The sequence below is a fragment of the Pseudopodoces humilis genome, chromosome 23 (genome assembly GCF_049639895.1).
Source record: "Pseudopodoces humilis isolate 2021_Gansu_Grassland_sample_001 chromosome 23, ASM4963989v1, whole genome shotgun sequence".
NCBI lineage: Eukaryota > Metazoa > Chordata > Aves > Passeriformes > Paridae > Pseudopodoces > Pseudopodoces humilis.
In genome coordinates this window covers 2,635,258-2,660,716 of record NC_142222.1, presented here as the reverse complement: position 1 = coordinate 2,660,716, position 25,459 = coordinate 2,635,258, and the positions used below count along the sequence as shown (strand labels likewise).

The window sequence follows — 25,459 nt, the reverse complement described above, 5'->3', positions numbered from 1 at the left end:
CGCGTGCGCGGCGGGCGCGGGCGGGGCGGGAGCGCAGGCGCGCTGCGGCCGCGCAGCCGGTGATGGCGGCCGCGGCGGCGCTGCGGGGCGCGGGCCCATGAGGCGGCGCAGGCCCCGGGCACCCGGCGGAGCCAGCGAGGGGCGGCGGCGCCATGGCGGGAGTGTTCGACATCGACCTGGACCAGCCCGAGGACGCGGGCTCGGACGAGGAGTTGGAGGAGGGGGTGAGAGCGGCAGCCGGGCCGGGGAGGGAGCGGGGGAGGCCGCGGGGCCTGAGGGAGCGAGGGCGCGGGAGGCGCCGTGGGGCCGGGCGGGGACTGCGCTGGGGCGGCGGCGGGAACGGGGCGATGCCGCCCCCGCCCCCGGGCAGAGCCCCAGACGCCCGCGCTGCCCCGGGACATCCGCGCCCGGAGCGGGCCGGCAGCTCTTCCCCGCAGAACTTCGGCGTTGGGATCCCGGCACGAGCGCCGCAGCGGGGATGGTTTTTTATTATGATTTATTTATTATCACATGTCCGACCGTCAGTGCAGAAGTGCCGATCTTTCTGGAGCCGTGTAAAGTCGCTGCTCTCGCGCCAAAATGAAGAGCAGAGGTTTAAAATGCTGCGTTAGGCGGGTCAGCGGCTGTTTGCAACTCGTGCTTTCGTGAGCAGCTCACCTGATAATGGGCAGTTCGCAGCTCGTGATGTTCATCTAGATCCTGTCAAAGCTTTAGGAGGATTTTGTTGCATCATCTCTGTTTATGTTTTTCTAGATCTTCTGTTGCTTTTTGATATTGTTTTGTACATTAACCGTTTGCTCTTGCTTAAACTGCCAGTGCATTTATTTTCTGCTGTTTAAATACTAATGGCAATCTTGAAGTCTTTGAGATCATAGAATTGTGGAACAAATTGGGTTGGAATGGACCTTAAAGATCATCTCAGGCCATGGGCAGGGACACCTTCCACTCTCACAGGTTGCTCCAAGCCCCGTCTTTGGACACTTCCAGGGATGGGGCAACCACAGCTTCTCTGGGCACCCTGTGCCTCACCACCCTCACAGGGCAGAATTTCCCCCTAATATCTAATCTAAATCTCCATGCTCTTGTAAAAAGTTCCTTCCATGTTTGCTGTAGATTCTCTCCAGGTACTTCCCTCCAGGAGATAAGCACATATTCTGTTCCCCACACTCCATGGAATCTGTAAAGACGTTGTTTGACAACTGAAGGCTTGAAAGCTTCTCAATCTGCAGGAAAAGCTCTGTCTGTCACCTCAATAATCAATAAAACACTTGGCTTTGGAAAACCGCTTGCATCACCCTGTTAATGCTGCCAAGAACAGGTTCTGAGTGAGGTGGCAAGAAAGTTGAGTTTGTGCTCTCTTGTGTTCCTGTAATTCAGTCTCAGGGAACAATTAAACCATTGTGGATTTTAAAACCTTGCCATGACTGACATTTTTATGGACGTTGGCAACCTTGGTTGGTCTCAGGTGCCTTTTGGCAAACAGATAAAGGAGGGTGAGAATGGGTTTGAGATGAAAACAACCCAACAGCAGGAAATGTCAGAGCAAGGAATGAGGGGAACATCAGGAATGTGTAAGGGGAGCGACATTCCAGTGGAAGTTATCTCCACAGCTTGTGTGTCCTGCAAGGCTCAGAGGATGCAGCCAGAGCAGTGGAGATCAAGGAATGAGCAAGGGGGACTCTCAGGACTGTGTTGTCACATTTCTGGTATTGGTCCCTGGTATCTCCCAAAAACTGAGTCCAAGAGGAGCCCAGAGAGCTCAGTCATGGGTTTGAGTAGGCAGAGCCATCCTGGAAAATCTGAAGCGTTGTTTAGAAGGAGTTTCCTCAAAAGCCATGTGGTTGTTTGCACTAATTATTATGGTGAAAAAAACCCTCAGCCTTCATTTAGGTGTTTGTAATAAATGAAACAATGTATGGACTGAAGGGCTGGTGGCTTCCCACTGCCTTTCTTAGTGTTGTGAAATGAGAAGAAACCCTGAAAAAATACCAGAATGGTATCTGAAGTGAATTTTGGTTAAATTAATACTGAGTATGAAACCCAAAGTTCACAGGAACAAGAGCAGCACACATTAACTTTGCCAGAACCATTGGGTAACAGGAGGAGTTGCTCTGGTAACTGAGGGGTGTTTATTCTCTGGGTTGAATTTTTTAAAATTCATTTGTTGGCATCTAAGAGTGGGGTCAAGGGCAGCTTTAGTGGCTTTTATTGTGAAACATGTCAATAAGCTGGATTTCTCTAGTAAATGTCAACAGGAGGACATGAGCTGGCAGCTCTCTGAGCTGGAAACAAACCTGATCTTTTGGACTCCTTAATTGCCTGTGGTGTTAGTAGGTGGATCCAAGAGTTAAATTCCCCTTTAGATCACCCGAAATAAACCAGCCTCTGTAAACTTTAACACTGAAACTGTTGAAAGTTTTGAGTTTTCTTTGGTTAGTGTTTTTTTCACTTGGATAATATTTTAAAATGCAGTCCTTGGCTTGGGCTGTTTTTTTCATGTCTCAGTGGGTTTTCTTTTTCTTCTCTGAATTTCACAGGTCACTCAATATATTTATATTCAGCCTGTAGGTTTCAGGCTGTTCACCAGGAACTCACAGTTGTTATTTCATGTCCATATTTTTAAAAATAAGAACGTGACAGTACAGTCTGGAGCTCACTAGAAGCTTGCCCATGACATTCTATTTGTATTCATTACAGCTGTCTGCTGCCTTTGCACTTCTTTTGCTGTGCAGAGCCACAGCTAGAGGGAAGGGATCAGGTTGAAAATTCTTTGAAGGAAATATCTCTTCATAATTAAACCACATTCCTTAATGGTGACTGGTTCTGATGCTGAAGTGCAGGAACTTCAGTACTGATTGTTGGTCAGAAAATGTGTTTAACATCAGAGTAAAGTTGAATTCTTTCACCATGACTAGGATTTGACTTGCCAATATAAAATAACCAAACTTTCTCAGTAGATTGTTTGTTTCCAGTGCAGATGAGTCCCAGTTCATCTGTTTACATAATCTTTATTATTGGTCTTATTTGCATAGTACTGCAGTAGGACTCGAAAATTTCTGTGTAAGAGGAATTTTAAAGAAAATTGCAGCACCTTAACATTTTTCAAGTTCACTTGGGGGTGTGAAATTGTACACCCTCTGATATTTAAGTGATAGAATAACAATGCAGCCAAGTAAGACAGTGGTTCCCTGTGTCACTGTTTGAGACACATGGCAGTACTGCAAATCTGGCACAGAATTTAGTAGATTTTTTGATCTTCTGCTGATAATTTTTTCTTCCTGACCTATTTAATTATATAGAGATTTTGTCTTTTCAAACTTAAAAAGTTATAAACCACATCAGTGCATTTATTTTTAATGCTTTTCTAATTCATCTTTCTTCTACCCTTCTCATCCCCAGGGTCAATTAAGTGAGAGCATGGACCATGGAGGAGTTGGCCAATATGACCTGTAAGTTGCTGCTAGAAAATATTCTGTATCATTCATGCCAATGACATTTAACTTCTAATTCTGTTCCATTGTTAAGGTAAATAGAAAACTTTGTCATTCCGGTTCCATTTTGAGCCATTTTTAGATGTTTCACTCTTTCCTCACATTAAAATTTGTTAATTGTATCTTGAAATAAAATAATAAAACGAATTATGGTTAAAAGCTGCTGTTTGTCTTTTGATCCTTGTTTCTCCTAACAAATCTCTTGCCTTTGAATAATATTTGTAATATGGATATAATGATATAAAGAAATATCTGAGTCAGTTTGAGGTTTTCATCCTCTAAACATAATTCTGGTGTAATGCAGAGATGTATTGTACATTAAATTAAAGGGGTTTGAGGAAATCTTGATACCATAAATCCCCAAAATCTGCAGGTAACCTTCTCAGTGCAAGCAGCAGCTTTGCACACAATAAACAGTAATTCCTGGTGGTGGGAGCTCTCCAGGCCTCCCAGGCTGTCACTGTTAGGTCAGACTTTCCGGGCAGGCAGTGCTTTCATTTGCTCAGTTCTCAGGTAGACTCACAGCCTTGTTCTGCTTTTCTGCAGTGGGATGGAACATTGTGAAAAATTTGAGATTTCAGAGACCAGTGTGAACAGAGGCCCCGAGAAGATCCGCCCGGAGTGCTTCGAGTTACTGCGTGTGCTGGGCAAAGGCGGCTATGGCAAGGTCAGGAACCCTCCAGCACCAAATCCTTCACACCCTCAGTACCCCCTGCTTTGCTCTGATTTCCCCCTCTCTGAAAAGTCTGAAAAGGGTAGAACCATCCCAGCTGCCAAGGTTGGCACCCAGGTCCCTGGCAGAGCCTCACCCGCTGGAAGCAGCAGGGAATGTCCCAAACTGCGTCCAATCCCTGCCTCTTGCCTTGTAGTTCGTGGGTCATCTCCTCTCTCTTTATTGCATGGCTTTGATTTTTAGCTTGTGGCAGTTAATGCAGCTGAAATATGTGATTGCCATTGTGTTGGTGTTGTTTAGGTGTTTCAAGTACGAAAAGTAACCGGAGCAAACACCGGGAAAATATTTGCCATGAAAGTTCTTAAAAAGGTAAACTGAATTTCACTACTCTGAATCTTAAAAAAATAAAAAAATTATACCCCTACATTTATCTTTCAGAATTATCTAATGGTTTAATATACATAAAAATGAGTTCTAGGATCTATACAGTTTTTACTCAGACACAGTTGAAATTAGAATTGAACTTCAAATTTTTCTGTTGGGGTAGTTCTCAGCAGCTCATTTAAATAGGTCAGGAGATCCGTGCCAACCTAAATTATCGTGTGATTCTATAAAATAAAGACTTAAACTTCTGCAAGAAAACTTATGTAGATATTGTGGTGAAATGCAATTTTTTAATGCTGTTGCTAATTCATATGTAGTGTTATAATTTTAAAACTCATAATTTAACTCAGTATAAAAGTCTGCCTTGTTTAGCATGTTCAGTGCTCACATATCTCTGCTTTTTTGCAGGCAATGATTGTAAGGAATGCCAAGGATACAGCTCACACAAAAGCAGAGAGGAATATACTGGAAGAAGTGAAACATCCCTTCATTGTAGACTTAATTTATGCCTTTCAGACTGGTGGAAAACTCTACCTCATCCTTGAGTATCTCAGTGGTCAGTATATGACATTCTTTTACCTCCTTCTTGGGGTCTTACACAATCAAGAATTTGGGGTTCTTACCCTACAAGTAAAAGGCCAATTAATGCTGGCTTGGTGTCTTAAACTGAAACAGGTTTGTATTAAAAATACATAGAAGAACATGAATAAACTTTCTAAGTCCATACAACAAAGAGGAATGAAACATAAAAGTTGTTTTTCATGACAGTACAGAAGAGAAGGGGTTTTAAGACATTTACTTCCACTAGATTTGTCATTTGTGTGTGTTCTGTGCAATCCTACAGAGTTACCTGAGTGTTTAGTCCTTGCAGGTTCTTTGTGACAGAAGAAAATGTTATCTTTATTTCGTGGTTAGGGAAACAGACATAGATTAGAAGCAAATTTCTCAAGCTGTAAAAACAAAAAAGAGGGACAGAAATGCTCTTGTTTTTTAAATGCTGATTTCTTCAGGTTGCTGGAATCCCGAAAGTAACAGAATAGTGGCTCGGTTGTTTTTTTGTGAAACAGCCTGTTGTACAGCAGGCAAAAATACCTGTTGCTTATAGTTTTCCTAGAAAATAGACTTCTGACTGACTTAAAATGATACTTTTAATTGAGTACAATCTATTTTTTCTCATGACAGGAGGAGAACTATTTATGCAGTTAGAGAGAGAAGGGATATTTATGGAAGACACAGCTTGGTAAGCAAAGCTATTTTTGTAAATTAATAGTTTGAGGTTTTTTTCTAAGAGCTTAAACTTTATTTAACTACTGATTCATTTTAGAGTGTAGTGAAAGAGCAGTTCAGTGTGTTTGGGGAGGGTGTCCATGTGCTGTACTCGCCAGTTTTGTGCTGTCCTCCCCAGTTTGTGCTGGTGGAACTCCAGTCTTGAAACAGGAGAGGGTCCACTGCTGGCTGCTCAGTGAGGCTCTGTCCATAGGGCTGTGGTCAAGGTTTGGGGGTTGAAAACTGTGAAAGACTTGCTTAAGATGCTCTGCATGATTGAATATGTCTGATTTTGTTCCCTTCCAGCTTTTACTTGGCAGAAATCTCAATGGCACTGGGGCACTTGCATCAAAAAGGAATCATCTACCGGGATCTGAAGCCAGAAAATATCATGCTTAATCATCAAGGTAGAACTCTAGTCATGAGTCAGGGTGCCAGTCCTTTGAAAACAATTCTCCCAAAGGTCACAGCACCTCAGTTTTATGTGAATCTCCTTAGAACAGTGGCAGGGTTGTTAGCACTCTTGGGATAAGTGAAGAGCTGCCAGAGCTAACTGCCCTCAAGCACAGCTTCCTTGGTTTAATAGGTCATGGCAAGCTCAAGTTCCATGGACCCAGGCATGTTTTGAGTGGTTGATTTGCCATTTCTGCATCTCTGGATTTTTTTTTCTTCTCCTGGATCATTGTGAAGTAGAACCTGTGACGTTTTAGTCGATGGGGATGACTGATGGTAGGAAAGGCAGTTTGGGCAGGATGCCAAATCATGTGTGGCTGAAATGACTTAGCCAGCAGCTGACACTTCCCACTGACAGCAGTTTCAGTTCCTGATTGCACTGTTCCAGTGACTGGGTGACACTGATTAGTCTGGCAATCTGTACCACCCAGAATTTTCATGTTTTCTTAAACAACTTATTTACTTAGTCTGAGTCTTTGTACTGAATTATTCAGAGCACTTTACAGTTTGTTGAAGATCATTCTGTAAAATTTGAAGCAAGCAGTAAAATTCTGTAATCTACTTTTTTAGCTAAATGATGCTCTACAGTCTTTATGTTTAAATACATTTGTCTGTACTTGAATAAGTTTTGGTAGTTTGTCAAGTGGCAGCACGTGGTTTTCTCTCTAAGTGTGATTACCTTGTTCTATTTTATGGCTGCATTGCTTTGTCAGACCATATGTGGACATAATTCAGAATAATTACATATCCATGTTAAAAATTCCTAATTTTTCTCAGTGTTACTTCTACAGATGGTAGAATTGTGACAAGTTGTAAATTTGATCTATTTAATTCCAGGTCATGTAAAACTGACTGACTTCGGGTTATGCAAAGAATCCATTCACGATGGAACAGTCACACACACATTCTGTGGAACAATTGAATACATGTGAGCTGCACGATGAAATACAAAATATTGCTCTGCTCTGGGGGTAATGGCTGTGGTTTGCCTTTTTTAACTGGTGGTTCATGTATTCAGTCATTTAGGACAACTTCACTTGATAAATGGGGTTTTGTTTGAAAACTAGCAGTCACAGTTAGTATTAAGCTCATTAAAACACTTTCATATTTTTGATTCTTCTGCTTATAGGGCCCCTGAAATCCTGATGAGGAGTGGGCATAACCGTGCTGTGGACTGGTGGAGTTTGGGGGCATTAATGTATGACATGCTGACTGGAGCAGTAGGTGCACAGTTATAATTGCATGTATTTCCCTTTGTAGCTTTTCTGCTTCCCTGTACCCTAACTCAGCTGCATGTATAAATACATATTTTGTATATATACACACTGCAAGTAAGAAAGAACCAAGATACAGCTCTCAAGTTTGACTACAGACATGAGCTGCTTTTATCCAAACAGTGCTTATTTGCAGTAGTTTTACCTGCTTTATAAATGACTGAAGTGAGTTCTGTGTACACGAATTAAAGATCTGAACAAGTCTTGTTTTTCCTTCTGTTTCAATGGTGCTTTCCAGCCTCCTTTCACTGGGGAGAACAGAAAGAAAACAATTGACAAGATTCTCAAGTGTAAACTCAACTTGCCTCCCTACCTCACACAAGAAGCCAGAGATCTGCTTAAAAAGGTAGAATTTTAATGATTGTCAGTACTCCACATGTGTGTAGAAAATAGAAATATAATGATACCACTGTGGCTGTTCAGTTCAAGCTTAGTTAATTACTGATTAAGTCACTTTTTTGCTGAGTGGTACAGAAAGTAAATTTCTTTGAAAATACAACTGTTTTCAAGTGAATGCAGATTTTTCTGATTGTTCTATATTCATTCTGCACGGTACTTATTGAAGTGAAGGTTCATGGCAGAACTAGTCTGGTTATAACAGCATAACTAATTCTGCTTTTTTGGATGTTATTTCTCATCAAGCTGCTAAAAAGAAATGCTGCCTCACGTCTAGGAGCTGGTCCTGGAGATGCTGGAGAAGTTCAGGTAACTTGAGCTTAACTTGAGACTTCTTAAATTACCTCATTGAAAATAAAACAGCTTTGAAGGTACCTCAGAGTGTCTGTCTGGAAGGGTAATGAGCAGAAAGGCAGCCACATGTGGCAGCTCATCAAAACCTGAAGTCTTTAAAGCTTAACAAATGCAGCTGTCTACCTAGCTGATATTTTGAGATTTGAAAAATAACTTCTATTCTTCAGCTCTGTCTTGCAGTAGATATTTTCTAGTAGTTGCACAATGCTAGTTGTGCAGCCCTGGAAGGGTGAGATTATTCTCAGCAGTCTGATGAAAAACTTGCCAACCTTGTATTAGTGCAGCTCCTGGAAGGGAAAAGTGTGGCATTCCAGCTTGACTTTGTTTTTGTGGTGATATTGACAAATATTAGAGAGTCCTCTATATTTGACAGTTCTGATAATTTGTCATTAATGCAGTATTTTGTCATGGTTTAACTTCTAAAGCTGGAAAATGCTGGAGGTATTTTGCATGTAAACTGGCTTTTTCTAACACTTCCAAGGAAATGGGGACATGTTGTCTGACTTTGGAGGTGTGATCTCAGTTCTCAGCTCTTCCAGCTACTCCGAGGTAGTGCTGCAGAATATTCTACACTAAACCAAATGTGATTTTGGAAAGAAACACCCCAGAGAAAGGGTCTGGATAGAACATGTTAATGGTGAAGCTCTGGGCTTTGTGCCCTAGGGGCAGGTGCTGACTCTGCCGTTGTCCCTCCTGCAGGCTCACGCGTTCTTCAGACACATCAACTGGGACGAGCTGCTGGCGCGCAAGGTGGAACCTCCTTTTAAACCCTTATTGGTATGTACTGGGAATACTGGGAGAGAGATATATTCCCTGTGTGCCTTTAGCAAAGCTCTTAATAAAACTTAGAAACGTTCACTTTACAAACTGAAGTGCCACTGATTCCTGGTACTTGAGTTACATCAATTCAGGGGACAGATCCATCTCAATTAAAGCTGGCAGATCTGATCTAGCACCTGATCTGCTTCAGTCTGAATTCCTCCTCCTTCTGACCTGTAGGTTAAACAGACCTGCAAGTGCAGTTCACTATGAGATCAGCTTCTAAACCCTCTACAGTAAGTCAGTATTTAGTTTCAACTAGATAGAGTTGCTAAGCAAAAGTAAATGAAATCACCTAATTAAGCATTTTCTGTGTTTGCTTATTAATCTTTACAATGCATCTTTTGCATTATAAGCAGTAGTTAGAGTTTACCTCCAACCAGTGATGTGATGAACAAGTTTTTATTATCCCATCTTATATTTGGATGGTGTCTGGTTTTCCCTCTGGGTACAATCAGCTCCATCAGCTCTGGGTATTGCCACTTACAGTTCCCAGCTACTAAAATGCTCACTTAAAATTGGCTTAAGCATCACTAATGTCAAGCATTCTACAGCATGGGGACTCCAGACGTTTTTCCCTTCACCTTTTGGAATGAAATTCAGAAAGATTCAAGACTGGTATTTCCAAATACTTATCTGAAGATGATATTGGGTTTTTCTGCTAGTAGCAATTTTATGGAAGTTTCTTGTATAAACCAGATGGTTTTTCAACTTGTGCTTCCATGGTTGCATGAAGGCCTGCACACATGAATACCTGCTGCCTTTCCAGTGACACATGGGAATAAAGAAGGGATTTTGGAATTACTGTTCTTTGAGCAAATAAAACAATATCCTTCATAATCACTTATTCCAGAGTTGTCCTCTATTCCTCAGATTATGAACACTTCTGTATCTGCAAAAATGGGACAAAAACTATCTGGAGAGGCCTCCAAAAACTAAATAGTTGCAACTGTTCTATACTGGTTGTGACAAGGGCTAAACTTGCAAGAAACTGGCATTGTATTTCTAAAAGTTTTTGTTTGTAATTTGAGAATTTTTTTTTAAGGCATCTTTTTAATTTGTGTTCCTTTTTGATCCATAATTTTTGCCCCTCCCCCTTGCCTTTATTTCTCAGTGTCAGTGCCCATAGTGACCTCCCACTGGCAGCGACAGGATTCCGACACCACTCCAGGGTTTTCCTCCAGCAGAGCTCTGCCAAAAACCCATGGAATGAACTCCATCCAGAGGCTGCACTGCTCACCGCTGAGCCATTTGGTTGATATCTGTAATATAAACCCTTAATCATTTTGTTTTTGCAAAGCAATCTGAAGAGGATGTGAGCCAGTTTGATTCAAAGTTTACACGTCAGACACCTGTTGATAGCCCAGATGACTCAACTCTCAGTGAAAGTGCCAACCAGGTCTTTCTGGTGAGTGAGCCAGGGACAAGTGAGGAGTGACTGTGGAGAGGGAGGTTTGCTACTGGAAATGGGGACATTTCAGCTAAATTCATTCTGTTGACTCCTAACACTTTGAAGCAAACTCTCATAACTAAACCCAAATCCTCTGACAGGTTTGAGATGTTGGAAGGCTTTGAAAATACTTCAGTTATTGCTGACGTTTTCTTTATACAGCAGCCAACAAACAGTGCTGCCCTTGTGGAATGTCAGCATTCTGTTTCAGAGGTGCACTGTGGACCCTGCACATGGCATTGCTTTCACAGCCATGCAGAGACAACAACAGCCACTCCATAGAGCAAAATAAATTGAGTGTGCCTGTGGGAATCTGTGATCTGAGGAGAAATAGCTGGGGTGTAACAACTCCCTGAAGTCCCACTGTTTGCTTCAAGGAGTGAATCTGTCAACATCGACTCTTTATCATTTTCCTGTAATAATCAGATTTTAATAACTTCACAAATGATTCTGAATGTAGACCTTGCCTGGGAGTTGCAGTGCCTTTTTCCTGTTTTGCAGGGTTTTACGTATGTGGCTCCATCTGTACTTGAAAGCGTAAAAGAGAAATTTTCTTTTGAACCAAAAATTCGATCACCTCGCAGATTCATAGGTAGCCCTAGGACACCAGTCAGGTACTTTATCTTCTTTTTCTTTTTTTTTGTTTTGAATACACTTTTTGACAAGTATTTGAAGTACTAGAAATAAAAAATGCAGCCTTGCTTCTGAATAAGCCCAGCACTTCCATTAGAAGTGATTCTGTTTTATAAACCACATTATTAAAGACAAATCTGTGGTGTTGGGCAGCACATGAAGTTCTAACCAAGTGCTTTTCAGTGCTGATACAGCCTCAGAGAGGTGACTTTGATACAGCTAAAACTGTTTCAGAACATCCTAAGCACTAAAGAGTCACGTTAGTGCAGAAAAAGCCTTCTGCAATCACCTCAAAGTGAGAGAATTTTACAAGAGACTGGTAGAAGCCAGACATGGAAATTTCTCAAACTCCTGGAAGTGAAAGGAAGAATTAGAATTGCTTCTCCATAGGCATTTGAGTGCAGTTTCCTGCAGAGTAAGGGATAAACCTTGGTGCTATATATGTGTCCGTATCTGATTTTTGTATTTCTTGTTTTAAAGCCCTGTAAAGTTTTCCCCTGGGGAATTCTGGGGAAGAGGTGCTTCTGCCGGCGCATCCAACACCCAGACACCTGTGGAATATCCGATGGAGACCAGTGGAATAGAACAAATGGATGTGACAGTTTGTGGAGAGGCTTCAGCACCACTTCCAATCCGGCAACCAAACTCTGGGCCCTACAAAAAACAGGCTTTTCCCATGATTTCCAAACGACCGGAGCACTTGCGCATGAATCTATGACAACACCATTTTTGTAAGCCTTGGAAGGGAAGGTGGAAAACCAAGGATGGACATGAGCCCCCTTGAAGTTGAAATTTGAGGGCTTGTTTGGTTTACTCTTAAAAAGTGACAGTATCAAAGAATCGGTCATTGCACAGAGAGACTTGGAAAGCAAAGAAAAACGGATTTTTTTTTTTCCTGTCAATCAATGGTGCATAAAAAAAAAACAAACTTTAGCAAATGGTATTGCAGAACTCTAGGCACATCATCTTACTGATTCCAGTGACATCTTCTCACCTTATCAAGGATCTTTCAGCTTGAGAGCTCGAAACTGACAGTATTAAGGGGCAGGATGTTGCTTCAGAATCACTGGTGTAGTCGTGAATGTGTCGAGGAGGGTTGGCCCTTTCACTAGGCAGAGTTTGGAATGCCTGCAGGCTTGCAGCTGAGGGGTAATTAGCATGCAAGCTTCGTTAAGCGGTTTCCTACAATGGGGTGGAATCAAAGAGGAAAGCTAAACTTAATTGGTGTTTCACATTCAAAACATAATGAGTTTTTTTATATATATATATATAAAAAATATATATTTTTCAAATAGATTTTTTGATTCAGCTCATTATGGAAAGTATCCCAAAATGAAATAGGCAAACTTAATTGGTTGCTGTGAAGAAAGTTCAAGGCTCTAGTTCTGATTCTCCTCCTCATGAACCAACCAATCAATAAATGAATCACTCACTGACCAGCCTGGCAGTGCGGGGTGGGAAAGAACTGTTTTCCTGCTTCCCCAGCTGAAATCCCTGTTTGTTCCTGCAAAGACAAATGGATCTAATCAAACAGCAGTGCTGCTATGTTCTAGGCTTAACTGGAAGCCATGGGCTCACACACGTCCTGCTTATTTCATGCCTGTCCTCAGCAGACATTTCACTGGGAAACATCACTTTTGTACACGCTGGTCCTCAGCTGGGCACAGCTGGGCAGCTCAGATTCTTACCCACAGAGAGATCAACAGTGAGCAGAACACAAGGTCAGTAGAAATCTCTAGGAAGTACCACATGAAACACAGATAAATCCTCCAGAGTATAACGAAATAAATATTTTTGTAACCAGTGGGTAAGAATTTGAGGATTTTAAAAATTATTATTATTAATAATAAAATTTTGCTTATGGTAGTTTCCTGCCATTATACATTTCTTAAATTTATCAACTTTTTTTTCTATGCTGGGGCAATAAATTTGCTGATTGTATGAGTAAAGTGTTCAATGGCCTTTCAGTGAATGTCTTCCACAGTGGGTCAGAACTTTAGCAAAACTTTAATTTAGCAAACATGTTCTTAAGGACACTATTTATGTTTTTAAAATTGTCACGATCTGTACAACTGACTTACAGGTACAAAGAATAAAATAAAGGTAAAACTTTACCTTACTTTAAATACTTCCTGCCTTAAAGAGAAAGCATTTCCATGAACACAGCTGGTGAAAGGGTTAATATCTGCAGAGCTTTACCCTAGAGTGTGGATGGTGTGTGCGTGTGTGTGGAGATGATCATGCAGCTGCATACAAGTCCTGTCACTTTTTGCCTGCCACACGATGCATTATCTTTTAGTCAAACTGTGCAAAGTCTACTTCTGGTGTTTCACAACAGTAGGGATTTTTTTATTCTAGATTCTGCTTACTCTGTGGATACTGAATCTTTTTGAGCCATAGGATCCAAGCCATAAAACTCTCTCTAAGCATTGAATCCGATCACAGTGCTTTTGCTAAAATTGGCAAGGCAGAAGGATTCAGTGGTACCTTGATGCTAACAAAGAACCAACACAAAAAAATGGTTATGACTGAGCAAAAATTAGGCTATTTTTAACTTCCTGATAAGCCTTTTGTTGAAAAATATAATTTTTTTTTTAGTTTAGGAGGAAAATCAAGTTAACTTACAGTGACATACTGGAAGATTGCCATTGTTCAGTTGGTGACGTGGCCACGGGTGATTTTGTGGAACCAAAATCCAGGTGCTCAGGAGTGTTTGCACTGGGCCTGTCTGCAAACACACAGCACCTGGACTTTCCTGACATTCACTGAGGATAAAGGAATTTGGTTAAAAACAAACAAAAAAAAAACAACCAAAAAAAGAACCTTTTAGAGGCAGATCTCTCTTGGTCCTAGTTACAGCTAACAGTTGCTTTTTGCTTGGCTGGATAGAATTGTCCAGTGGAATTGGTTTAATGGCTGGCAAGAATGGCAAGAGTTGTTTGTCTGAGTTCACTGATCAATTACAAACCCAACCCATTGGTTTTCCAAGGAATTCCATGTACTGTCAATGTTTTAGCCCGTAGATTGTAAGTTGAATTCCCTACCATAACTGTGAAACTTTCGGAGTGTGACTCAGACAGCAAGCACACACTATGCAATATGGTTTATCCTGTATTTATTTGTAAAAATATCAGACATAGATCCTCTATATATATATATATATAATAGTGTCAAAATTACTAGTTGTGAACTAAGGGGAGTGGAGTTCTAGCTCCTGTCTGGCTATTTCAGATAAGTGCAGAATGCATTGAATATTGGAGAGCTTAACAAGTGCTTTCTTTTGTTCATTTAAAAATGTCTTAAATTTTTCATTAGAGTATAGAATCTTATTTTTTTTATTTTGTACAAGCTGCGCTTTTTTAATTATAATCACTGAAAAATTCACTATAATTTGATTTTATAGGATTTTTGTAGCATTACAAAAATATAGTAAAACTGAGGTTAATACCTGTTGTGGCTAACCATATAAAAGTATTAAATCTTAAACTTGAACAAAAGTCATATTTTTTTTTACTAGATATTAAATAGGGAAATATTTTGTTCTGCAGGTCATTATCAGAAAAGGTTTCTAGGTCAGCTGTATTACCAGCAGTTTTTCTTTTTCCCATTTGATGCAGAAACTATTCTGGTATAAGATATTCAGAATTCCATAATTTTTCTCTGTGGGAGTGATGCATACATTTGACGCCATTCGTGTACTAAATTGTAATTTTGGGAATGCTGGAATAATTCCTACCAAGACTGTCTTAATTGTGCCATCTGACATTTGAATGTCATCCTGGTATTAGCTCATAATAAAAGATAAAAATCAACGAGTCAATTGTTCTTTTGAATATCCCTTTTTTTTTTTTTTGCTGTGCTGTTTAAAAGCTGAACTACTGGAGAACATTTCATATTTGAGTCCACTCATAAGTGTACAGTTCAAGTTTATTTTGGGTCTGTTCTCTTCAATATTAACTCCCAACCTGCTCTCAGTGTTAATCAACAAGTGCATCAAACATTGAGGAGGCTGCTCTGGTTTTAGGGCAGATGTTTGGGGTTTGGTTGGTTTGTTTAAATTCTGTCTCTACAGCAGGCTCCTTGCTGTTTAATTTTCCCAGCTGAGGGAAATCCTTTTTCCAAAGGAGAAGTCATTAAGAACAAGGAAATTACTTGAATATTCTCCCTGGAGATCCCATCTATGTGCAGATCCCATGTATGAACTTCTCCAGTTGTTCTCTTCTAGACTAAATCCATCTGTAGCTGTCTGTAAGAACACCCCTGAGCTGCCTTAGCAGAAACAAAGGTAATCCCTGTCTTGATTTTCATCTCTCACAGTTTACTGCAACTAAATACCCTCAAGAGCTAAATAAGGTGAATGTGAATAGCAACTAAATGCAAATTAAAACATATGTTAATCCAAGTGACCTATTTGTATTTTAGGAAGTAGGTAGGTTTTAAGTATAACAGGAAATGTAAATCATTGTCTTTCCTGAGAGCTTTGATGGGAAATGGAGGAGGAATTCCCTCAGAACATAAAGACCCAAGAGAGGCTCCTTCTGGTACTTTCCCCTGGGGTCTTAGGCTCTTAAAAAGTGGCTGTTGATTGTCATTTGTCACTCTGTGTGTCCCTGCAAGCAGGGCAGTGGCCCTGGCCTGGATCAGGGAGAGCTCCATGGGTCAGAGAGGATGCCATTCCTGGATGTCAGATACTCACTTTTTTCCCTGTCTATAACCAAGATGAGAATGACTTGTTTGATTTATGAAGTGTAAATCTAAACCAGTTGACCAAAATCTCTTTCATTCTTGGTTTTTTTTTAATAAAACATGTTTTTAAAATTACTGGGTTTGGATAGAAAAAACAACAGAAAGAAAGAGGAGAAATTGTTCCCTGATCCCTGTTTTTGACCAATCTCCACACTTACTCTGGTTGTTACTACAGTGTTGTGGACAAAGACCAAAGGATCAGGGTTGATTTAAAGCACTAACACTTTGTTGGGCTCCATAAAATAAGCTTGGTGAGCTTTACAGGCCACATGTAATGATATTTCTTAGCTTGAATCTTCCATCTCATTAGATTTTTATTCTGAATACTGGATTCTGCCCTTGAAGCTGTACCTTTAGGGTGTTCAACTGTTTCACTATTTAATTGTTTTTCCTGAATTCACAAGTTTTCTAAATGTCTTCAGGCAAGACAAGCTCAAGTTAATGGTAACTAAATGTAGCTTCCCTGTAACAGAATCATTTGAGTGATGTTTTTAGTCTTACCTGAATAGCAAAGTGAAAAAAAGAAAATCAGGGAAGAAAAGTGAGGTTACAGAGAAGTTAGTGCTAGAAATAACATAAAAACTAATCATGAACAAATTGTAACATGTAAAGGGTTTTTGTTTTCTTTAACAAGAAAAATATATCTGGCAGTGAGCAGTTAAGTGCTTACATATGAGTTAATACCAAAACAATAAGAAATCTTCTTTCTTTATTCAACATGCACCAAACAAATAGATTCAAATGCATTTATTCTCTCTGATTTTTACGCAAACTACAAATTGCAAATAGAGTATAAAATAGATTGTCTCCTGTAAGAAAATCTGGTTCCTGTTATGACAAAAATATAGTATTAAAGATTTCTTTTAAAAATAACAGCTTTATAAAATGCTAAGTAAAAAACTAACATCAGTGGTTGGTTTAAAGCCAAAAGATTAAGCCAAGGATCCATTAGAAGCCTAAAAGAACCTAAAGGGGAAGTATCTTATTCTTGTGTTTATCTACAGGTGCAGTGAGAAATAGTTGCTGTTCAGGTGCATTAATAAGCCCATTTCTTTTATTTACTGGGCAAGCATCAAAGATCTTTAATGCCAAGAGTGACAAGCAGCTCTAATTCTCACTGCAGTCCAGAGTATAAAATTTGCTCATAACCTTAATAAAATCAGTAAGTTGACCTTTTGGCATGAGTTGTGTTAGAAGGATAAATACAGTTTAGTACAGTCTGGAACCCTATTAAACTTTTAAAATAAAATGTTGAATTAAGAAATAATGCAACACATTTCTAGGATTTGACTGTTTCCTATGAGAATCACAAGAGAAGCAATGCTGGCTTTTCTGCATTCATTCTGAGAACTTCAGTTATCTCTACTTAAAAAGGTCAAGTTGCCATTTTCTGCACCGTTTTAAATACACAGTATCTGCAATTTGGAAACTCCTTCCTTGTGCCACCTACAATTTAATCTGCAGTAAACTGAAAAACCTTAGTGTGAACAAACAAACTGGAACCCAAGTTGTTTGACAAGCTTTAGAAAATCTGGAGATGCATAGATGTGGCTCCATCCTTCCACTTGTTAACATGGTCTGAAATAACAGTTCTGCAGAGTGGACAGGTTTTTTCTCTATTAAACCATAAAGAGATGCATTCTTCACAAAATGTGTGCTGGAATGAAAAGAATGACAACTTAGAGCTTCTAAGCTCTTCCATTTATATTATTTGTACAGTCTGATTTCTAAAAATAATCATCAAACATACACTCATCTATTTTTTATGTTGTCTTGTATAATAGTAGTTTAAAATATTCTTTAATTTAAAAAAAAACCAAAACAACAAATGGGATTATGTGTATTACCTGACAGATCAGCAGAATAGGCTTCTGAAATTCAGCTTGGCAAATGGAACAAATATCATCAGATTCAGAGCACTGTCTCTTGCTGGCTGGCACCCCATAGTGCTGTAAAACAAAGGATTTGCAGCAAATATTAATTTTGAAGGGGATGAAAAAGCTGAACCCAAATACCAGGACAGAAAGGAATTTGGAATAAGGGCTGCAGGGAAACTTAAATCCCACATCTAAAGAAACATCACTAATTTTTAAAGCAGAAGCAGGACAAAAAAGATTATTTCACATCCTTTTATCTGAAGGGTGTGCAAATATTTTTGGTGGGTGATTTTGTTGTCATTCAGGTGACAACACTATCGTTCAGTCGAGGAACTCAGACTGTGAAATGGGAGAATGAGTATACAGGGATTAATTTAAAAATGCATTTGTTTATTGCTAAAACAACATGAACAGGAATGAAGAATTTGTAAAAGGATTTTCATAGAAACTGGGGTTATGGTTTAGTCATAAGAGAATTCAGTACTCACTGGGCGTGTAAAAAATATCCGTAAGACCTGCCTGAAGTTTCTCCATTGTCCAAAAAAGCTCAAAAGCTGAAATGGGAAAGGAAACTTGAGTTATGCTTAAGAATTTTTTCACTGTAAACTAAAAAGCTCTCAAGCTTTTGATTCCAACACTGGAAGTCTCATTGCTGGTTGGATGTTCAAGTCACATAAGCACAGTGATAGTTCAGACTGACCCTATTTTAAATGTTTGAAATGTAACCAAACGAAGAATTTAGGCTGAAGTTTTCCTGGTGGAAGTCTGGTTTTTAAGAGTGGTTTTTAAGGTTCTGAAATGAAGCACTGGAGTGCAAATGTATCAGCATTATTATTATCATATTTGCAATGGTCTTTTAGTCCTGGATTTAAAGTAGCAGAGCATGATGAAGTGTTGGTCATGTTTAAAGCCAAACTGGTTATATTTGGGGCAGATGAGCTCTTTGGAGAAGCAGAGAGCCATTGGGAACACGTTTAACTTGTTTAGCATCACACAGGATACTGCAGCAGAGAAAATTTTCTTTCTTGGAAAATGGTGACTCTTTTAGCTGTTAATTTTATCTTTATTTTTGCAAGTTCTGTGTCTGATGTGAGGGGACCTATGGCAGCTGTGTCCTTTGCTTTGCAATCCCAATCCATTGTTAGATAAAGATGATTTTGAGTCCTGAACCAGTTTTTCTGGAAGGCTGCATCAGTAAAACTGAAGCAATCTGGCAGTGAGTACAGAGGGGAACTTCCAGAAATGTGTTGTGTCTGTAACCCTCCAGTGATTATTCCTGCAGAACAATCACTTGAGAATTTTATATAAAATTTGAGAAGAGTATAAAGCTTGCATACCTTGAGGATGAGGTAGAGAAGGCCCAGCAGAATGCCAAGGGTCCATCCCAGTGCAGTGTCCAGCTCCCCATAGGCGATGAGGTAACGGAACCAAACTGGTATGGGGACAAACATACGGTAATACTGGCAGAGTTCTTCTAACAGCATGTACCAGTAGCCCTAAGCAAGACATGCAAAGGAATAGCTCAAGATTTACAACTCCAAGGATTTCTAAAATACACAGAAAAGATGCATTGTTATTCTTTGGAGTAGCTTCTTCTCATAATGAAACAATTAAATGTGTAGCACAGAAAAAAAAGATCAGAGGATGAGTCTCACCACAACTATCCAAGTAAGAGTAGCAGAGTTGATTGCTGGACTGCAGAAAATCAAATTATAGTCTCAATTGGGATAGCTTGGCAGATGCCTACCTACTTAACAAGGCCATCAGACTTCATTTCATAAGCATCACAAAAAGTAAAGTGACGTGAAAATTTGGTCACAGAGCTCAGCTTGTCATGAGCCAGAGTTGTGTCCCTCATTGAGGGTTAAAAAGTGAGAATAAGGCCCATTCTTTTAGTAACAAACAATTATTAATAATAATAATAGTTATTAATTGTTAATAATAATACATTACAAACTCTTTTCCTGTAAACAGTTTTGTGTCTGTCTAAGAAACTTGTTTATTATCTTCTGATAATAAACTTCTTTAAGGATGGGGTGATATAAAAACTGTGGAGCCAGGAGAGAAGCAAAAGGGGAGCTGGACTGAACAGGTAACCAGCGTTCAGTAACACCCAAAAAATTAGTGAATAACGAAACACAAGTGTCCTGCACAGAACACTGTGTGTGTACATGTATAATCATAAATATTTAGCTTAGCTTTTAAAGAAAGAAAGTAAGTTTTTCTTGAAACTGTATTTGTAACTCTTTCTATAAAGTTCACAGGACGATGCCACAGTTTGTCACTATTGACCAGATTTCTTCTTTAATTTAGCCACAGTTGATGTAATGGAATTTTCAATAACTTTTTTGCATGTTACATCACTAGCTGTAGAAAAAAAATAGAGATCTTGATTATATATCAGTATTTGGAGAAGCCAGTTGTACCTCAGAACTTGTTCTGGTACATTATACGAGATAAAAACATCCCAAAACATCCTGTTCAAATGCTACCACATCAAACTGTACTTGCTAATTTACTTTTTCTGAACCAGCACTAGTAATTGCAATTTTAAGATAAAATGTAATTGGTTTTGCCTGCCTCACCTTGGGAAGCAGATAAAAATAAATACACCACCAGTGAGTGAAAGCTTCTGAGAAAATTAAACCTCACTGATTTGAGAAATTAAGCTATGAATCAAATTCCTTCATCTGACACAAATATTCCTTAAGTTTATTAACAACAAAGAAAATTCAGGATTACTTTTGAAGAGACAGAAAAAAACAGCTGTTTGCACATGCAGATCTTAAAATCTTGACAGTTCTTGTTGAGCATGTGCAAAATTTGCTGTGCTCCAGCTGCTTCAGGCCAACTGCCCGTGTACACATTCCTACAGAGCAGAAAATAAAAGGTTTGCTTCAACCCCCAACTTGGAGACAGAAATAAACCCATTTATCCAAGGATATAATACAAGCAATTGTTTCAGATCAGGCTGAAAACCTTTTTTAGCACCAAGCAGAGAAGAACATGAAATCCACAGGGTTTTCTTGCCCACAGTGTAGTAGTGGATTATATACAGACATTTAATTAAAGATTTTTCTCTGGGTAGAATTTAATAATTAGTTACTTTTACCATAAGAGAATCTTCACAAGGAATCAAAACTACAAGCTTGTTTCCTTACCTTGGATTTAAAGGACATGATAAAAGAAGGCACCAGGAGAATAAAGCACTTCAAGCCCATGAAGAGGAATTTCAGAATAAAGTCTGTGACTCCCACAATCCAAAGCACCTCCCAAAAGTTCATAAAATCCACAGTGGGGCTTAAGAAGATTAAGCTACAAAAAGAAGTATCAGAAGTTACTGGAGCACCCTATTTAGAGGAAACTGTAACCTGAGATTATCACAGCAGGTTTAATTAAAAAAGGAAACCTGGTTTACACCAAGGGAGAACATTTGCTAAGAAAATGAACTGCTCATTGTAAATGGATCACTGAAGATCTCTGACAACTTTTCCATCTTGGAACCTTCTTTGCTGTATCTTCATCACAGCCCCCATCCACCAGAGCTCAGTTTGCTGTCTCAGTATGGCATTTAGCATTTGATTTCCAGCCAAGGCTGCAGCTACAGAATGGTCAAGGGGGAAAAATCAATTGGAGTCATAAACTCCATGGAGCACCAGGATGCCACATTTGGTACTCCCAAGGGTCAAAGCTGGGAATCAAAGCCAGGAATGGTCTCTGTGACACAGTAGTGCCACTAAATCGAGTATGGAGTCTAGAAAATTCCATCATACTGCTTTTAAGGACAGCACCTGTTAAATTTGGCAGAAGGGGAGGAATGGAGATTAAAGTGAAAGAGAAACCAATGCCATAATTAAAGAAAAACAGCAGATAAAGTGTCCCCAGTTAATGTCTGAGTAACTTATGGTGGGGTAGAACTGTTTCTCTACTTACCTGTGATACAGGGACTGAGAGTGGAAAGTGTAATACAAGAGGAGAGATGATCCACTTAGGTAGAGTAGTAACCAAGTGCATTGCAACTTGGAGCACCGTTCCTGCAAGGGGATTGTAAAGACACTGCAGTCCTTGCCTCAGAATCAGTGCTGATACACATCCCAAACACCCAGTCTGTTGCACCAGAGCAGTTACTACCAGAGGACTTTACCTCAGGGGGTTTAGACCCCATAAAATAGTAGAATAGTTAAGAAGCTACTACATAACTTACAAAAAAGTGATTTCAACAATCAAAGTCAGAGAAAAATCCCCCCCTCCTGAATTTGCAAACGTTGTTATCTGAGTAGCTCCACTGTACAGAGGCATTAAGACTTAAATTCCATCTTAATACCTAATATTATTAAGTAAATAAAACAGCATCTCCATTCACATTTCTTTAAAAAATGGATTAACTTGTTTAAGTCTTGCTTAACTTAAAAAATTTTGTTGCATAGGGTGATACTTACTCTGAGAAAAACCTGATTTACTATGCTTTTGTTTGCATATGCATAAGTTGTTAGCAGCCCAATTCCAAGAGAAATGCCTATTAGGAAAATAGGATCAGTTATAAACATGAAAAGGAAAAAAAAAAATCACTGAACTGGGTTAAAAAGCAGCCACTTCTAATATGTCTTTGTAATTAGAATTAATAGCTCAGACTCTCAAGCCAGAATAATTAAGCACATTGTACATATGCCAGCAAAGGAAACAGAAGCCACTGAAATGTAGTTTAGTAAATCTCACTTTCTGATGAATAAAGCAAATAAAAATAAAGCTAAAAATAAATTGAATTACATTACAGGCATGGTTATTAGTACATTTCTTGACGGGGGGAAGGGAGGAGGGTCTGTTCCCTCCGAGCTGATTTTGCTCTACTCTACCAGTTATGTGCTGCATGAGGAGTTTGACACACAGGATCAGGAGGTAGGGCAGGCTCTTGTGCAGCCACTGCAGGAGGTACCGCAGCTCCGACAGGGAGCTGCCGCCCTGCTCCTCCGGCTCCGGGGCTGCCTCCTCGAGCCCCCCTGCCTCGCCATGGGCGTGCCCGTGGGAACGGCTCTGGGAGCCCGGTCTGGAGGCCCGGGAGCTCGCGTTTTCCCTGGATTCCCCCGCGCTGGAGTTCAGCTGGATGCGCACGTCCCCGGTGCTGGGGTGGCAGGAGCCCTCTCCCGACAGCCTGGGCGAGGAGGAGTCACCGCCGCTCCCCTGGATGCTGTGGAGATGGGCGCAGTCGGGTTGCATGGTGGAGCTTGCTCCTGGAGGTTTTTCTAATTTGTGTCTCCTAGAGCGGGATATAAACAGGGACAGTTAAAGAAATAGATAAATAGTTCACGAAAATAAAAATCCAGTAGGTTGTACTGAGCGACTGAATGAAGGCAAAATTCTCTGAGATCCTGCCTGAGTTTGTTCTCTGGTTTACACCCACTCTCCACAGGACAGACAACCTCCTGTGTCCCATAGTAAAATTATTTCCTTCCCTCCACGTGCTGATTTCCCAGCCTGCAGTGACCTGGCTGCCTTAGGAACAGCTAAAAGTGTGAATCAGAACAGCAAAACCTGCTGGACAGGAGACCAGCACTGGCTTGTACAGGAGAGATCTTGGAAGTGCTGCATAATTTCACAAAAATAGCAACAGCAGTGGGCCAGAAAAGGAGCAAACACTGATGGGAAGGAAGCAGGGAGTACATTTCCATGCAACCATTAATTGGTGAGCTCTGGTTCAGACACTTCCAGTCAAAAGCCAGTGCATGCTCAAAACTGAGGGCCATTATGAGATTAATGAGATTATCCTGTCTGGGGAAGGGAGCAGAACCAGGTTAGGCCATTTTCTAAGAAGCATTTAAAAGAGGGAAAAATGAAATGCAGCCAAATGAGGTCTGATTTATTTTTCCTTTGGCATCTTTTGGTTGTCTTCTGGGCAGTTTTTCACTTCTCTGTGAATCTTTACACAGATCAAACAGGGTTAAATCAACTTCTCTGGACTGGTGTGACATCAGAGTAATGATTTTGGAGAATGCCTTGAAGCTGAATTTGACACAATACTTGTCACTATGGAGTAATATTGAAACTGAGAATGTTGTTATAATCCTCCTCCTTATTCAAACTCTTACAGATTCCTCTTTGAAATTATTTTTTTCACAGCTAGGTTCACTGGGGATACAAAAACAAAGCAAAATTGGTTTTGCACACCAAAAGGTTCTGGATGCATTTGCACAAACCTCAAATTCTTTAGCCTTTAAAAAGAAGGTAACATTAAAGAGTAGAACCACTTTAACACATTAATATGAGAACATACTAATATTTACAAATACTGCTCCTACTACTATTTTTTGTTGGCCAAAGATGACATCATACTTCAAAACAACCAAAATTCTCGTTCTGTATTTTTTTTGCACATGAATAAACGCGATGAAGCAGTGATGGTATTGACTTGTGTGAACAGTGTTACTGAGCAATGTTTTTACAGGAAGGAGTAAAAAAGACACCTCATTTGCACTGCAGTTGGTGTTTTGGGGCCGGGTTCTGCAAGAACTGACAGCTCGGTGTTTAAAAAGCCGGAGCTGGAGGATCGCAGCCGCCCCTGGCAGTACGCCGAGCAAACTTTCAAATCACCGAGTTATAACATAGGATTTCAGAGAAGACTCCCGCACCCACACAGATTTCGTTCTCCCCTCCAAAAATTAGCTAAAATAAGGCTCTTGAGAAAGGCCCCTTCGAACGTTCCCCGTCTCTCCCGGGGCCGCTGCTCCCCCCGCGCTCCGGGAGCTGCTCCCGCACCTCGCCGGGACCCCCGGGAGGGTTTGAACCGCCGGGAACTCCTCAGGAAGGTTCGTCCCGGGAACCCCTCGGGTGGGTTTGTACCGCCGGGACCCCGCACAGGGAAGGAAAGGCTGATCCCGGAGCCGCGTCCCCATGTCCCCCTCCCTGCCCTGCGCTGTGAGGGGGCGCGGGGGGCGGCCCCTTTCCCGCCCCTTCCCCGGTACCTCATGGGGCGCCCGGCGCCTCCCGGCCGCCGCCCGCCGCCATCGCCGGGGCCGAGGGGGTGTGAGAGGGCGCGGCGGGGGGAGGAAGAGGAGGAGCCGTGAGGGGAGGAGGAGGAGGAAGAAGAGGAGTGAGGAGGAGGAAGGCTTCGAGCTGGGCGTTGCTCTGGCAACGCCGCGGCCTTCGCCCCGTCACGGCCCGTGAGGGTCGGGGGGGCGCCTCCCCTCAGCCTCAACCCCGCCAAAACGAGGGGGGAGGTTCCTGTTGCTTTTTATTGAAAGCCTCAATTAAAATTAATCTGGGAAGGTAATAATAAGGAAGGAGATGAAGGGATGTATATAAAAATATATGTGTACTGCGGTATCATTACTTGTCGGTGGCGATTAAGGGAGTCCTGCTGTCTGGAAATTGGCTTTGCCTCCCAGGAAACCTGAGGAAAGCGCTGCCCTAGTTAATGCTGCTGTAGCTCTTGGGAGATGCTTGGAATGAAATAGATACAGGTTTTCTTTTGAAATATGCTCTTGAATAAATTAGTTTGCGTCCAGAAATGGCATCTGTTTTCCCTGGCTCAGATATTTTTCTAGAAAAAGTGTTTAGGTATGCAGCTCACATGGAAAGTGGGACTAATATCTGAGTAGCTTTGAAAAATGGTGCTGTGTTGTTTTGAGTTAGAACAGAAATGCTGGTTT

The 25,459-nt window shown here is 40.7% G+C and overlaps 2 protein-coding genes across 2 annotated transcripts; one reads left to right on the top strand and one right to left on the bottom strand.

The window, feature by feature from the left end:
• The first annotated feature begins 77 nt into the window (after window positions 1-77).
• RPS6KB1 (ribosomal protein S6 kinase B1) lies at window positions 78-15,008 on the top strand. The gene is made up of 15 exons (XM_005525702.3): window positions 78-224; window positions 3,400-3,449; window positions 4,038-4,158; window positions 4,465-4,533; window positions 4,957-5,104; window positions 5,731-5,788; window positions 6,121-6,221; window positions 7,105-7,195; window positions 7,397-7,487; window positions 7,780-7,887; window positions 8,184-8,246; window positions 8,991-9,068; window positions 10,411-10,518; window positions 11,062-11,174; window positions 11,674-15,008. Exons 1-15 carry the CDS (start codon window positions 153-155, stop codon window positions 11,909-11,911), a joined length of 1,509 nt encoding a protein of 502 aa, XP_005525759.1. The 5' UTR covers window positions 78-152; the 3' UTR covers window positions 11,912-15,008.
• A 1,612-nt stretch (window positions 15,009-16,620) lies between these two features.
• On the bottom strand, window positions 16,621-24,869 carry RNFT1 (ring finger protein, transmembrane 1). Its single transcript, XM_005525701.3, has 9 exons — window positions 24,773-24,869; window positions 22,670-23,070; window positions 22,256-22,332; window positions 21,750-21,850; window positions 20,978-21,131; window positions 19,154-19,312; window positions 18,305-18,370; window positions 17,787-17,888; window positions 16,621-17,596 (listed from the first exon to the last, which is right to left on the bottom strand). Exons 1-9 carry the CDS (start codon window positions 24,775-24,777, stop codon window positions 17,462-17,464), a joined length of 1,200 nt encoding a protein of 399 aa, XP_005525758.1. The 5' UTR covers window positions 24,778-24,869; the 3' UTR covers window positions 16,621-17,461.
• Between the last annotated feature and the right edge of the window lie 590 nt (window positions 24,870-25,459).

Excerpts from the sequence above, each read along its gene's own strand:
- RPS6KB1 (XM_005525702.3), top strand. The coding sequence starts at position 153 with ATGGCGGGAGTGTTCGACATCGACCTGGACCAGCCCGAGGACGCGGGC. Across the intron at positions 225-3,399 it reads ACGAGGAGTTGGAGGAGGGG|GGTCAATTAAGTGAGAGCAT; the intron begins GTGAGAGCGGCA and ends TCTCATCCCCAG. Across the intron at positions 7,196-7,396 it reads TGTGGAACAATTGAATACAT|GGCCCCTGAAATCCTGATGA; the intron begins GTGAGCTGCACG and ends TTCTGCTTATAG.
- RNFT1 (XM_005525701.3), bottom strand. Across the intron at positions 19,313-20,977 it reads TCATGTCCTTTAAATCCAAG|GGCTACTGGTACATGCTGTT; the intron begins GTAAGGAAACAA and ends TGTCTTGCTTAG. Across the intron at positions 17,597-17,786 it reads CTATTCTGCTGATCTGTCAG|CACACATTTTGTGAAGAATG; the intron begins GTAATACACATA and ends TTTTCATTCCAG.